We start from the raw sequence: 14,335 nt of genomic DNA on the forward strand, positions 1-14,335 counted from the left end.
TACAGCATAGGGCCCAATGCAAGATCATGACCTGAGCCAAAATCCAGAGTCAGTTACTGACTCGTGGGTCTGGGTGACTGAGCCAGCCAGGTGCCACTCAATTCTTTTTTTAACCAGTGTTCTAAACAAGGAGAATATTTTCAGACTTGTCTTATTAGCTACTAATTCTCACAAAAACTTTTATCCAAAGGTGATTTCTACCATTTCATTTTAAGCAGTCAATTCTAGGAGGCAGAGAAAGAAGTGAGAGGCCCCTCTCGTTAGATCAGGATCCAGGGGCAGTCCTTGGAGTCCTCCCTGCCAACTGCGCCAGCGCTCCACCACACAGCACCTCCCCCACACTTCCCTTGTGCTAGTACAGGGGGAGGAGGCACAGGACTCTTTCTGCCTCTATCTGAGGTCATTAAATTCTCCCATATCCAGTAGGGAATTTCACTCACAGCAGCCTCCTGAATGACATCAAGGCTTTGAGAGAAATGTAAAATGGGAGATAATGTACACAATCTGGGTAAAAAGATTTAAGTTTTAGATATAGTAGTTATCTGCATTGAAATAAACAGAAAAAATCAGAGAAATAGATGAATTCTCTGAAAGAGAAGGTATAATATAGAAAGAAAAAACAATGAGTATTTTAACTTTTAAGGAAGTCATTCAATTTTAGTTTTGAATAAAAAATTAAGTTTTTTGATAAGTGGTTTTTAGGTAAAGATCTCCTAGTCAAATTTCCCCATTATGAAGGCCTTTGAAAAGTAATCACTGAAAGTCAAATACAGACTTTTTTTTGGTTTTGTTTTTAAAACACACATGCCCAGACTCCCACAGTCCAGGTAGTAACCAGACACGCACTGATTTTGTGTGATCCGGTCGTGGGGCAATAACAGGAGGGGCAGCCTCTTCATCATCATCATCTTCCTCTGTTACTACTGCTGATGTTTCTGACACCTTGGTATTCAGCTGTATTAATCATATGAGCAAAGTAAGGAAGATAAGTCAAAGACAACAGTAAGTTAAAACAGGACCCTCTTTTTTAACATACTTGAAAAAATGTATTTCTTTAATAGGTCGTTTCAAAATGATAAGCAGTGATCTAATCACTTAAAGAGTAAAGGCAATTCTATAACTTAGAGAAATTTAGTTAATGAAATAAATGTTTACAGCAAATATTAAGTTTTCTTAAGAGAAAATTTATACCTTTCATATGGAGAATTTTATACCCTTTAAACAAGCCCTAAAAGGAAATAATCACTTTATTTGTTAAGACCAAAAACAAAGATCCTCTAGACTTTATATAAGTCAGAGTCATTTTTGGTCATTTAAGATGGCCAGATTATCACCATCAAAAATGGTGGCTAATGAAGTAAAAGAAGACATTAACCTTTAGACAGAGCTTATGATATGCCAAGGACATGCTAGGTAGGTACTTTACATATTACCTCATTTAGTCTTCATACAACTCTAGAAGACTGTTTCTTCCCAAATGAGGAAATTCTATTTACTTAATATAGCTTCCTTATTTGCTTAATCAAGTGGCTAGCTTAAAACGTATTAAGCTGAATAAATAAATAGATAAATAAAACATATTAAGTAGTTCTTAATGGCTGTAATTTATTTTAGAAAGCAAAATAAAAACTGAGATTTGTTTTGGGTAACTTTAGTAAGTTAAAAAAAGAGTTACAAGAAGTAACATATCAACTTACGCCTGGTGTCCCAGAAGGGAAGCCATCTTTCTCTGAATATGAAACAGAAAACAATACTAAGTCAACAACTCAAAAAATAAAACAACTTCTAAATAATAAAAAGAAGAAAATACAAAGCAGAGCTAGTAAAATGTTCTTAGACTGATTTCATTTTAAGTTGAATTAAGTCTTAAGAAAAATGACAGTATCAATATTCAAACAAGGATTTATAGAAGATTGTGCTAATAAAATTTCAAATCTTAATGAACTGTAAATTTACTAAAAGTCACTGATGTATATACTTCAAATGGGTGAATTTTATAGCATATGACTTATGATTTTAATGAAGTTATTAAAAACATATCTGAAACTAAACTTGTCAATGTATTAATTAAAATAAAACAAGTTTATTCATAGCAATACTCCAGTAAACTGTCTATCGAGAAACTTAAGGCAACTGTTCAGACAATGGCAGTTGTGCAAAGGAAAATTCTTTTTTTAATGTTTCTTTATTTTTGAGAGAGACAGAGAATGAGCAGGGGAGGGGTAGAAAGAGAGGGAGACATAGATCCAAAGCAGGCTTCAGGCTTTGAGCTGTCAGCATAGAGCCCCTCTCCGGGCTCGAACTCACCAGCTGTGAGATCATGACCTGAACTGGTCGGACGCTTAACCAACTGAGCCACCCAGGGGCCCCAGGAATATGCTTTCTTATTGAAATTTATGTCAAGAATTTTCCTTTGGGGTACCTAAGTGGCACAGTCAGTTAAGACTTCGACTTTAGCTCAGGTCATTTTCTCATGGCTAGTGAGTTCGAGCCCTGTGTCAGGCTCTGTGCTGACATCTCAGTGCCTGGAAACTGCTTCTGATTCTGTCTCCATCTCTCTCTGCCTCTTCCCTGATCACACACACACTCTCTCTCACATATAAATAAACATTAAAAAAAGACTTTTTTTTTAAATGAGAAAGCATATTCCTGAATACAAAAAAGTTCATGAAGACTAAATGTCAAAATATTCATTCTGGAATTTAGAAAAGCAAGTTTTGTTCTGTTTTATTTTTCAAAAGGCCTGGAGAAATTTACATTTTTATACATATATGTAATAATATATACTAAATAATATGCTAACACATTATGCATATTAACATATATCACTTAACACATATTAATGTTAACATATTATAAATTTAATATACAAAACATACATATGTATTATATAAATAAGTATAATTTATAAATGTGATTATATTAAAGGTATATTTAACATAACTTTAACTCATATACATTAAAGATATATATAGGGTGAAAAGAATATACCAGTTTCTGGTTAAACACGGATTTAAAAAAACACTAATTTACACAGACTTACTAGTTGATACAAAAATTCTAGGTACAAGTCTGACCTTTTGCTAAGGATACAAAGGTTGAGATCTAGGTAAAAAAGTCAAGATCATTTGGCCAAGTTGGTCTCTATTTCTTCCTTAAGCACAGCCCTTATTTCTGTGAAAATGTAGTCAAATTAAGTACAATTAATTAAAACTAAATGTATGATTTTAGCTCAATCATGTTTTTAAAAAGTACATGTATGGGGGAGACTGGGTGGCTCAGTCAGCTAAGTGTCTGCCTTTGGTTCAGGTCATAATCTCACAGTTCATGAGTTCAAGCCCTGCATCGGGCTCTGGACTGATAGCTCAGAGCCCAGGACTCTGCTTCAGATTCTGTGTCTCCCTCTCTCAGCCCCTCCCCCGCTTGAATTCTGTCTGTCTCTCTCAAAAATAAGACATTAAAAAATTAAAAATAAAGAAATAAAAAGTACATGTATGACTTTAGGGGTCAGAGAAATTTAAATGACCCCCTGGGGATGTAATTACCAAAATCCACCGAAGGAAATAGGACCCATGATCCTGTTTCTTCAACAAATAAATTGCAAGGAAAAGAGAGTCTAAGAATAAGCCTGAGGGCTCCTAAACATCAAAAGAGATTCAAAAGATACAGTGATCACCTGTAATATGTGGACTTTACTCTGATCCTGATTGAACAATAAACTATTTTTAGAAATCTACTATACTCTAATTCTTACCAAATGATATTCTAATTCCAAGGTACAAAATCTTTTAGTTCTAATGCTTATTTTATGTTTATATATTTGAGTTTTGAATCGATTTCAAATTTCTGGATGACTTAAACATTTTTTACTTCATAGTCTGTGTGTTTAATATAGCAAAACAACCCTCCTCCTGTCCCACTAACAATAAATATTTATTTCTAGTATGGACATGCCCTTAAGTCAGCATCTTTCTCTTCTATTGCCGGGAGTCATCAAAAGCAGTGACAAGAAAAAACAAACAATAGGCCAAAACATCCACTTTTGGCAAAACTAAGAGAATAACACACTCCCCAGACTCCAAATTATGCATAAGAGCTGCTTCAATCAGTCTACAAAAGGCAGATCTAGAGCAGGGGGAAAAGTAGGGACAAGAACCATAGCTTAGGTTTTTATTTTTCCAGAAGCAATCCTTTTATCTAGGCATGCTTCAAGATTCTGCAATCCCATTTGAATCAGCCTTTTACCACCGTTGGATGTCTTACCAGGAGGAGTAAAGCTCAGGTATTTCTGCTTCACCGTGTTGGAGTCATAGAACTTCAAGACATCCAGCACAGCCTGAGGGTTCTTCTTTTGCTCTAGTTTGGTGATATTGGAGGTCTGTAATAATCGAGCCCACTGTTCTGGCATGCCCTAACAAAAAAATATTAAAAAATTAGTGGTTTTGAGTTGCTTTAATAAAATCAACATCCAGAGGAAATGGCAAGATAACATAAAAAAACAAGTCAATCTACATTACTGTAGGCCTGACTAAACTGTAGAAGGTCTTACTTTTCTAATGGTCAATTTTTCTAAATCTGTTTTGCATAACTAACTAATGAGCTCAGCTCCCTAGAAGAAAGATACATCCAACCACAAACACTTTCATAAGAAGAGAAAAGCACTAAGAATTCACAGTTAACATGTGGATAGAAAAGTTAACTTGAAACATAATGATGCACGGAAAGGTTTGAGTGCGGAGACATAAATGAGTCCCAACTAGGTAAACTTACAGTGAATTCTCCAGTAACCGCATCAAAGCCAACATGGATGGTGTGCTCAAAATCAGATGGAGGAGAAATTTCTGGCCGTTCCTTTTCTTTCTTCTTACTTCCTAGAGGGCAATAAAAAAACAATCAGCCTGTTTAAACATGATTGATAAAGGTACTCATAATCAGTTTTCCCCCCAAATCAGATTAGGAACAAAGTTATTCTAGAAGAGATTTCCCCTTAAGACATTTGCTGATAGGAAACTGCTAAAAGAAGTAAAGTAACCTATTCTGTCATCAAACAGGGGTGGGAACAACCAGACAATGTTCTTGATTAAACAGGCACAAGGACTGACCCACAACTAGGCCTGAGTAAGAGAGCACAGGGCAAAAGAGACAGCCCTTTAGAACACTGGTTCTCATAGAGGCCTACACTTTAGATCACTGAGCAAACTGGAAAACGATGTCTACCAAATCCTATTTCCATCTGGCTATATTCATCCCAAAAGAACTAACATTATTGTGACAGTATAGACAAAGAGCTTACAACGAGCATGTCACCTTTCTTGTGCAATGCTAACCTTTCCTTTTTATTATAAGGTTAATAACTGCTACATCTTAACACTTCCCAGTGTTTCTGTGGTTCTACCAATTATTTTTGCTACATTTCTGACACATCAATTAATATTCTGTAATTTACAGATGCCTAGGTGGTTCAGTTGGCTAAATGTCTGACTTTGGCTCAAGTCATGATCTCACGTTTCATGGTTCAAGCCCGCGTCAGGCTCTGTGCTGACTACTCAGAACCTGGAGCTTGCATCAGATTCCGTTTACCTCTCTCTATGCCTCTCCCCCACTCACACTCTGTCTCTCAAAAATGAATAAATGTTAAAAAAAATATTCTCTGTAATTTAAACACATCTGTTCCTCCCTACCCCTCCACCTCCCACCTGCCTTGCTCCCATATCCTGCTCTAATCTGCAGTTTATGCCTAGGGTTCTGGCCTAGCTAATGTCCTAGGACATTCCTAAACTTTTACCCTGTGATAGAATCTATTTTCTGGATTACTCTGTTTCCTTCTTCTTAGTTTATCCCTTCATACTTCTTGACTATATATATTTAGGTTGAAAATGTTTCCCCCACTCAGAACTTCTTCTAATTTCTAGTGTTGTTATTCAGAAGGCCATTTTGAACCACTGTTGAAAATCAATTGTCCAAATATGCCTGAGTCTATTTCTAGATGCTCAAATTTGTTGCAATGATCTCTTTACCTTTATGCCAATACCAGCCTGCCTGGACTATTGTAGTTTAAAAATAAGCACTGAAACTACATAGTATAAGCCTTGTAACTTTTTTCTTTTTCAAAGCTGCTTGGCTATTCTAGGTCCTTTGCATTCCATCCAAATTTTATATAATTTTTTAAATGTCTATAAAAAATTTTAATGTTTTTATTTTTGAGAGAGAAAGAGAGCAGGGGAGGGGCGGAGACAGAGGATCTAAAGTGAACTCTGTGCTGAGAGCAGACAGCCTGATGTGGGACTCAAACTCACTAACCGTGAGATCATGCCCTAAGCCAAGTGGGAACACTTAACCAAATGAGCCACCCAGGTGCCTCTACGTATTTTTTATTTTTGTGAGAGAGAGTGCAGTGCACATTCGTGTGAGTGGGGAAGGGGCAGAGAGAAAGGGAGAGAGAGATCCCAAGCAGGTTCCCAGCTATCAGCCAGAGCCTAACATGGGGCCTGATCTCAAAACCATGGGATCATGACCTGAGCCAAAATCAAGAGCCAGAGGCTTAACCAACTGAACCACCTAGGAACTCCTGCATGCAAATTTTAGAATGAGCCTGATAATTTCTACAAAAAAGCCTCCTCAGATTTTGATTGGAATTGCATTGAATCTACAAATCAATTCGGGAAGAACTGATTTCTTAACAATATTGAGTCTTCTAATTGATGAAAAACATTGAATCTCTCCATTTATTTAGGCCTTCTTTAACTTCTCTCAGCAATATTTCAGTTACCGTTGTATAGATCTGTCACTGCTTCTGTCAGGTTTGTGTGTCAGTATTTAAAAATATCTGTTGTAATTGCAATAGTACAACCTGTTATTTATTTATTATACAGCTCCAGGCATTGGTGGCTTTACTGGCAAAGTCAGTTAGTGAGGGAGTGTTCCAGTTTTTACAATGCAAGATACTAGCACTTACTCAACCTTGGAAAGGCTTTCTGGTTAACTATGATACTATGTTTTACCAATGAAAAATATTCTTTCTTGACTGCCAAAGCACATTCATGTAGAAGCACTTAGTCTGAGGTCACCTTTTTTTAAGGTAAACTCTATCCCCAACATGAGGTTCAAACTCATGACCCCAAGATCAAGAGTCACATGTTCTAGTGATGGAGCCAGCCAGGCACCCCACAAATGGTACAACTTTTTAATTTTTTAAAAATATTTTATTTATTTCTGAGAGAGACAGACAGACAATATGAGAAGGGGAGGATCAGAAAGGGGGAGACACAGAATCTGAAAAGGCTCCAGGATCTGAGCTAGCTGTCAGCACAGAGCCCAATGCAGGGCTCGAACCCACGAACCGTGAGATCGTGACTTGAGCCGAAGTCGGACACTTAACCAACTGAGCCACCCAGGCACCCCTTAAGTTTGGTTTTTAACTGTTCATTAATAGTACAGAGAAACCCTGATACAGAGCATATACCTGAAACCTTACAAATATCTACTTTTTAATTCCAGTAACATCTTTGTAGCTATCACAGGATTTCATATAAAAATTCAATCATGTTTTTGGTGAATAAAGGTTTACTTCTTTCTCATTCTGAATTCATGTCTTTTTCTTATCTTCCTGAACTGGCTACAACCTCTAGTACACTGTTGATCTTAAAGGGGAAACGTTCCCCCCCCCCATTAAGTTTGATGCTTGTGTAAGTTTTTCAAAGATGCTCTTTTTATCAGGTTAAGGGCATTTCCTTCTTTCAAGTTTGCTGAATGTTTTTCTCAGAAACAAATACTAGATTCTGTCAAATGCTTCTTCTACAACTACTGAGGTAAACATGTTTTTTCTTTCTTATTTTGCTAATATAATAAATTACATTGACTGATTCCCAAATGTTAGACCAACTCTGCATTCCTGAAATGAAATCCACTTGGACAGTATGTATTATCACTCTTTTCATATACTGTGAGATTCTAAAAGCTAAAATCTTGCTGAAGATTTTCCATCTACATTAATGAGAAATATTGGTATGTAGCTTTCTTTTTTGTAATGTCTTTGGTTGGGGCATCAGAGTAACACTGGTCTCATAAAATACGTTGGGGAGTATTCCTTCTCTTTCAATTTTCTGGAAGATTATGTAGAAATGTTGACATTTCTTATAATATTTGGTAGAATTCACCAATGGAGCCATCTGGGTCTGACATTTTCTTTGTGGACAGTTAATAACTGCAAACTAAATTTTCCTAAGAGACACAGTGTTTTTAGATTACTTATTTCTTTCTGAATGAATTTCAAAAATTTGTATCTTTCAAGAAATTTTCCCACTTTACCTAATATGTTGAATTCATTACCTTGTCATTTTTAGTATCTGTAAAAATGCCACCTTCTTGGGGCTCCTGGGTAGTTCAGTCGGTTAAGCATCCAACTCTTGGTTTCAGCTCAGGTCATGATCTCATGGTTCATGGGATCGAGCCCTGTGTCTAGCTCTGCATGGACAGTGCAGAGGCTGCTTGGGATCCTCTCCCTCCTCTCTGTTCTTCCCCACTACTTGCTAAGTAAACAAACATTTAAAAATTGTTTTTAAATGCCACCTCTTTTTCAATATTGGTAATTTGTGTCTTCTCTCCCCACCGTACTCTCCATGTTTACCTAGAAGTTTATCCATTTGATATTCTCAATAAATCAGCTTGTGGTTTCACTGATTTTTCTATTTTTTCTTTCTATTTTATTTTTCTCCAGTTTGATTTTTGTTATTTTCTTCTACTACTTTGGAGCTCACTCACTCTTCCCTTCTAGTTTATTAAGATGGCTTTGCTTAAGTCGTGGATATGAAATCTTTTTCTTTTCCCATATAGGTGCTTAATAGCATAAATTTTCTTCTATTATCTTCAGAGCATCATACAGATATTGATGCTTTGAATTTTCATTTTCATTCTGTTTAATATACTTCCTAAATATCTTTTGAGTTCTTCATTTATTTAGAAATGGGTGGTGTTGTTGTTTTTTTACTTTTGAAATATTTCCAGAGAATTTTCTGTTACTGATTTTTAATTACATTGTGGGCACAGAATGTATTTTGTGTGATTTGAATTCTTCTAAATTATTAGGTTTTAAAAATCTCCCTAGAATATGATCTCAGTAAGTGTTCCATGTTCACTTAGCAAAGAATATGTATTCTGCTGGGTTGAGTGCTCTATAAATGTCAACTGGTCAAGGTGATTGATAGTTTTAGCAACTTTCTGTCACTTGCTCTATCAATTATTGATAAAAGTATCCTGGAACCTCTAACTGTAAGCGTACTTATCTATTTCTCCTTAAATTTCTATCTGTTTTTACCTAATGTATTTCAAAGCTCTATTATTAAGTGCATAAATATTTACTTCTATTATATCCTCTTGTTGAACTGACCTTATTATATACCATTATAAAATAACCTATTTCTTATCCTTATCCCTTCAATATTTAGAGCAGAATTTTTTGCTTTAAAGACCTCCTTCTCTGACATCAGTCAGTCCAGGTTTTCTTTTCACCATTAGTATACTTTAAAAATCCAAAGCAGGCTCTAAGCTGTCAGCACAGAGCCTGACATGGGGCTTGAACTTGTGAACTGCAAGATTATCTGAGCTGAAATTGGATGCTTAACCCTCCCCCCAGGTACCCCTAACAACCTCTGCTTTTTAATTGGGGTGTCTAGATCAGTTACAATCAATGTGATTATTGATATAGCTGGGTTTAAACCCACCATTCTATTATTTGTTCTCTAATGGTCTCTATTCTTTGTTTACATTTCCCCCTTTTTCTTCTTTTTGATTAACAAGCATTTTTTATAATTCCCTTTTATCTCCTTTGTTGTTGTTGTTGTTGTTTAAATAGGCTTCAAACCCACTGCAGAGCCTAACATGGGGCTTCAACTCACAACAGTGAGGTCAACACCTGAGCTGAGATCAGGAGTAGGACACTTTAACTTACTGAGCTACCCAGAGGTCCCTCCTTTGTTGGTTTAAGTGGGTTTTATTTATACACAGAGTTGTGCAACCATCACTGCAATCTAACTGTGGAGCATTTTCATCATCTAAAAGAAACCTTGTACTCATCAGCGATCACTACCCATTACTCCCTCTCCCCCTCCCAAGCTCTACATAACTACTAATCTTTCTGTCATAACATATTTGCCTGTTCTGGCCATTTCATATAAATAGGATCACATGGGGGCACCTGGGTGGCTCAGTTGGTTAAGCGTCTGATTCTTGGTCTCAGCTCAGGTCATGAACTAGCTAGCGGTTTCCTGAGTTCGAGCCCCACATTGGGCTCTGCGCTAATGGCACGGAGCCTGCTTAGGATTCTATCTCCCCCTCTCTCTCTGCCCTTCCCCCACTTGCTCGGTCTCTGTCTCTCTCAAACAAACATAAAAAAAAAAAAAGACCACATGGGGCGCCTGGGTGGCTCAGTCGGTTAAGCGTCCGACTTTCACTTAGGTCATGATCTCGCGGTTCGTGGGTTTGGGCCCCGCGTCGGGCTCTGTGCTGACTGCCAGCTCAGAGCCTGGAGCCTGTTTTAGTCTGTGACTCCCTCTCTCTCTGACCCTCCCCTGCTCATGCTCTCCCTCTCTCTCTCTCTCCTAGAAATAAAACATTTAAAAAAAAAAAAAAAGACCACACATGTGTAAATGGCTTTTTTACTTAGTTTTTGAGGTTCATTTCTGATAGAATGTATCAGTACTTCGTTTCTTAAAAACTTATTTTTTTAGAGATTTAGACAAGAAAAAACATTTTCAGGATTTCCATTCCTTTATGCAGATCAACATTTCCATCTGACAACATTTTCCTTCTGCCTGAATGATTTGGTTTAACATTTCTTACAGTGTAGGCCTGCTGGTGATAAATTCTTTCAGCCTTTACACATTTAAAAAAGTCTTTGTTTCCTCTTCACTTTTGAAAGATGTTCACAAGATAGAGAATTCTAAGTTGACAGATTTTTTTTTTCTTGCAGTGCTTTATTTTTTGTAAACAAATTTTAAAATGTTTTATTTATTTTTGAGAGAGAGATAAGAGACAGTGTGAGCTGGGGAGGGTCAGAGACAGAGGGAGACAGAATCCAAAGACAGGCTTCAGGCTCTGAGCTAGCTTCAGCATAGAGCCCGATGAGGGGGCTCGAACCCACGAACCATGAGATCATGACCTGAGCTGAAGTTGGACGCTCAACCGAGCCACTCAGGTGCCCCATTCTTGCAGTACTTTAAAGATGTTGCTCCTTGTCTTCTGGGATGCACCATTACTTCCATAAAGTCCACTGTCATTTTTTGTTCCTCTACACGTGATGTCTTTTCTTTCTGGCAGCTTACTTTCTGGCTTACAACAATCAGCTTTTTTGTTTCTTAACAGACTTTATTTTTCAGAGAAGTTTTAGGTTCAAAGAAAATTGAGCTAAGGTCTGAAAGCTTTTAAGATTTTCTCTTTACCACAGGTTTTAAACAATCTGACTATGCGGCACGGTGTAGTTTTCATCAAGGCTTCTTTGAATTCACTGATCTTGATTCTATGGGTTTATAATTTTCATTAAATTTGTAAAGTTTTCATCCATTTTTAAAAAGTACTTTTTTTACCCCTCCTTCCCATTCTTTGGAGACTTCAACTACACTTATATCAGGTCTGCATGACGTTATCCCACAGCTGTTCACTTTTGTTTCAAATTTTTTCTCTTTTATTTTCTTTTTAAAAAATATTCTGGGAGAGAGGGCACACACAGGGTCATGCACATGAAGAGGGGAGGGGCAGAGAGAGAGAGGGGAGAGAGAACATCAAGCAGCTCTGCACTGTCAGCAGAGGGCCCAACATGGGACTTGAACCCATGAACTGTGAGATCATGACTTGAGTCAGATGCTTAACAGACTGAGCCACCCAGGTGCCCCTCTCTAAATATCATTTTAGATGATTTCTGTTGCCATGGTCTTCAAATTCACTAATCATTTCTTCTGTAATGTCTAATCTACTGTGATTCTTGTCCCTTGTATTTTTCATCTCTAAAATTTTGTTCTTTTTTCTATCTTCCATCGCTACTTCTAAATGTGCTGAATCTTTCTTTTGGGCTCTTCAACATATGGAATATAATTATTTCCATGTCCTTGCCTACTAATTCTATCATCTCTGTCACTTATAGATTGATTCCAATTGATGGACTTTACTCATTATGGACCTTTGCATGCCTGGAGAATATTGGCTGGATGCCAGACATCAAAAATTTTCCTTGATAGGTGCCTGATATTTTTGTATTCCTATAAATATTGGTGAGCTTTGTTCTGAGACATAGATAGATGATTCTAAGTTATTTACTTATATAGGAAAGAAACAAATTTAGGAAGAGTTGATCCTTTTAGGAATTAAAGTTTTGTTAGGCAAAACCAGAGCAACATTTAATCTAGAACTAATTCTGCCCCATTAGTGAGGCAAGACCTCTCTATTCAATGTTTCTTATTCTGAATGGTAGGACTAAGAAGTATTCTGGGTCCTGTGTGAGCACTGAGGACAGCTTCCAGTGGTTCCTTTTCCAGCGCCAGGTACTTATCTCACATGCATGTGCTACTGAAGACTCGAGGGGGAGCTCTACAGATCTTTCTCCCTCTCTGGTGTGTATACAAACTAGCCGCCTTGACATCTCCCAACTCCCAGCTCTGTTTCTCAGCTCTAGTTTTCCCTTCCTGTGCCGCAGCCTGGCAACTCTCTCCAGGAAGTACGCTGGGTCAGTTGTAGGACTCACCTCAATCATTTCCTATCTCTTAGGGATTGCTTTTCTTTTTTACTTGATGTATAGTCTCATGAAAACCTCTGTTTTGTATATTTTCCACCCAGTGTGTTTTAGTTCTTTCAGGTGGAGGGGTAAATCTGGTCACTGTTACTCCATTTGGACTGTAGATGTAACAGGTTTTGATGTCTTAGCTGTATTATTGTGAAACTTCAGGATGATATGATTTGATATGGTCTTTATTCTTTCATTGTGCTGAGTACCTGGTGAGGCATTTCCATCTGGAAATTATATTTTTCAGATCTGGGAATTTTCTTCTGTTATTTATTTGATTATTTCATTTTATTTTCTTTGTTCATTATGAGTTAGATCAGGAACATCTTGGTCTGATCTTCTGTTATATTTTCTCATCTTTGTATTTTTAATAATCTGGGAAAATTTTCTTGACTATCTTCCAATCTTCCACCTACTAATTATCTTTTGTTTGTTTTGGTAATCTTAAATGTTGACATTCCAAGAACTGTTTCTCATTGTTTTCTGATCGTTCTTTCTCTGAGAATACTTTCCTTGTTTCGTGGATGCCATTTATCTTCTCTTTGAACATTATATAGTTTACTTGTGTGCATACACTGGTTTTCTTCATACAGCGAAGTATTAAAAAGTTAACTGGGAGATAAGTCAGACTTTTCATTAAAGATGGGGATGGGGGGTACCTACACTCCCCGCTCAGGGCATTCTTTTTACCCAGAGAAAAATATTCCAATCTCTAGTCTGAGGGTTTTGAGCCAAGCTACAAGTATGCTGAAAGCAGGGCAGAGGAAAGAAGTTTTAGTACGTTAACTTACATTGAATTTACTTTTCTTATTCTGGTGCTACGCCTTTCACTGACTCCTCCAACAAGAATGAGGGGCCTTTGAGGTTCAATTTCTCCTCAAATACATCCTTTTGTATTCTTTTGTTCTACCAGAAGATGGGACTTAACAGCATATCATTGGCTGAACAGGATAAAAAAGGGGTCCTAAGTGGCCTCTGACACCTACACAGATTTTCAACTAATTCCCCACCACCCATTTTCAGCTTGTGTATTATAGCTCCCCCACCCCACCACACATGATGTTGTGTACCTCTAAATTCTGAGCCTCTGAGATTTTTACAAGATTCACTTCTCACAGACGTTCCCTCTGTGAACACTTAGTATAGGTCTTCATCTGTTCAGTTTAGTCAGCTGCTATTTTTCCACCCTTCTATCTTCCAAGTATGTACTGAAATCCCTTTTGTGCACTACTGTCTCTTCTTCTATTCATTTTGCCCTTACGATATTAAAAAAAATTTTTTTAACAGTCACTTTACTTGGGTCTGGGGAGGGACAGCAAATAGAAGTATGTGGTCAATTTGTTTTGTTAACCAGAAAATTCTCTTAGTAACAAAGAGTTAAAAGTTGTGTTGTCTGATAGGTCTGCATATCTACAATTGGATGTTACTGTATACTATTTTTTGTTTACTAGATGCTACTGACCTAGTATTTGTAGGAAATATATGTATTTTTGACCAGTGATGACAGATTTGTGCTCAAATGTCCATCTCCTTTCTAGGTCTCCTTGATATGTAGAATACTTATTT

The 14,335-nt window shown here is 37.1% G+C and overlaps 1 protein-coding gene across 2 annotated transcripts in view; it reads right to left on the reverse strand.

The window, feature by feature from the left end:
• Positions 1 to 14,335, reverse strand: part of PAK2 (p21 (RAC1) activated kinase 2) — a 131,285-nt gene that overhangs the window by 24,124 nt on the left and 92,826 nt on the right. For both annotated transcript variants that reach the window (XM_039250886.1, XM_039250885.1), the window contains exons 3-6: positions 4,771 to 4,871; positions 4,264 to 4,411; positions 1,698 to 1,729; positions 847 to 954 (exon numbers count right to left, since the gene is read on the reverse strand). In XM_039250886.1, coding sequence (XP_039106817.1) covers positions 847 to 954; positions 1,698 to 1,729; positions 4,264 to 4,411; positions 4,771 to 4,871 — 389 coding nt within the window. The remainder of the gene's footprint in view (positions 1 to 846; positions 955 to 1,697; positions 1,730 to 4,263; positions 4,412 to 4,770; positions 4,872 to 14,335) is intronic.

The sequence above is a fragment of the Hyaena hyaena genome, unplaced genomic scaffold, assembly GCF_003009895.1.
Source record: "Hyaena hyaena isolate Hyena2069 unplaced genomic scaffold, ASM300989v1 scaffold_382, whole genome shotgun sequence".
In the NCBI taxonomy this organism is placed as follows: Eukaryota; Metazoa; Chordata; class Mammalia; order Carnivora; family Hyaenidae; genus Hyaena; species Hyaena hyaena.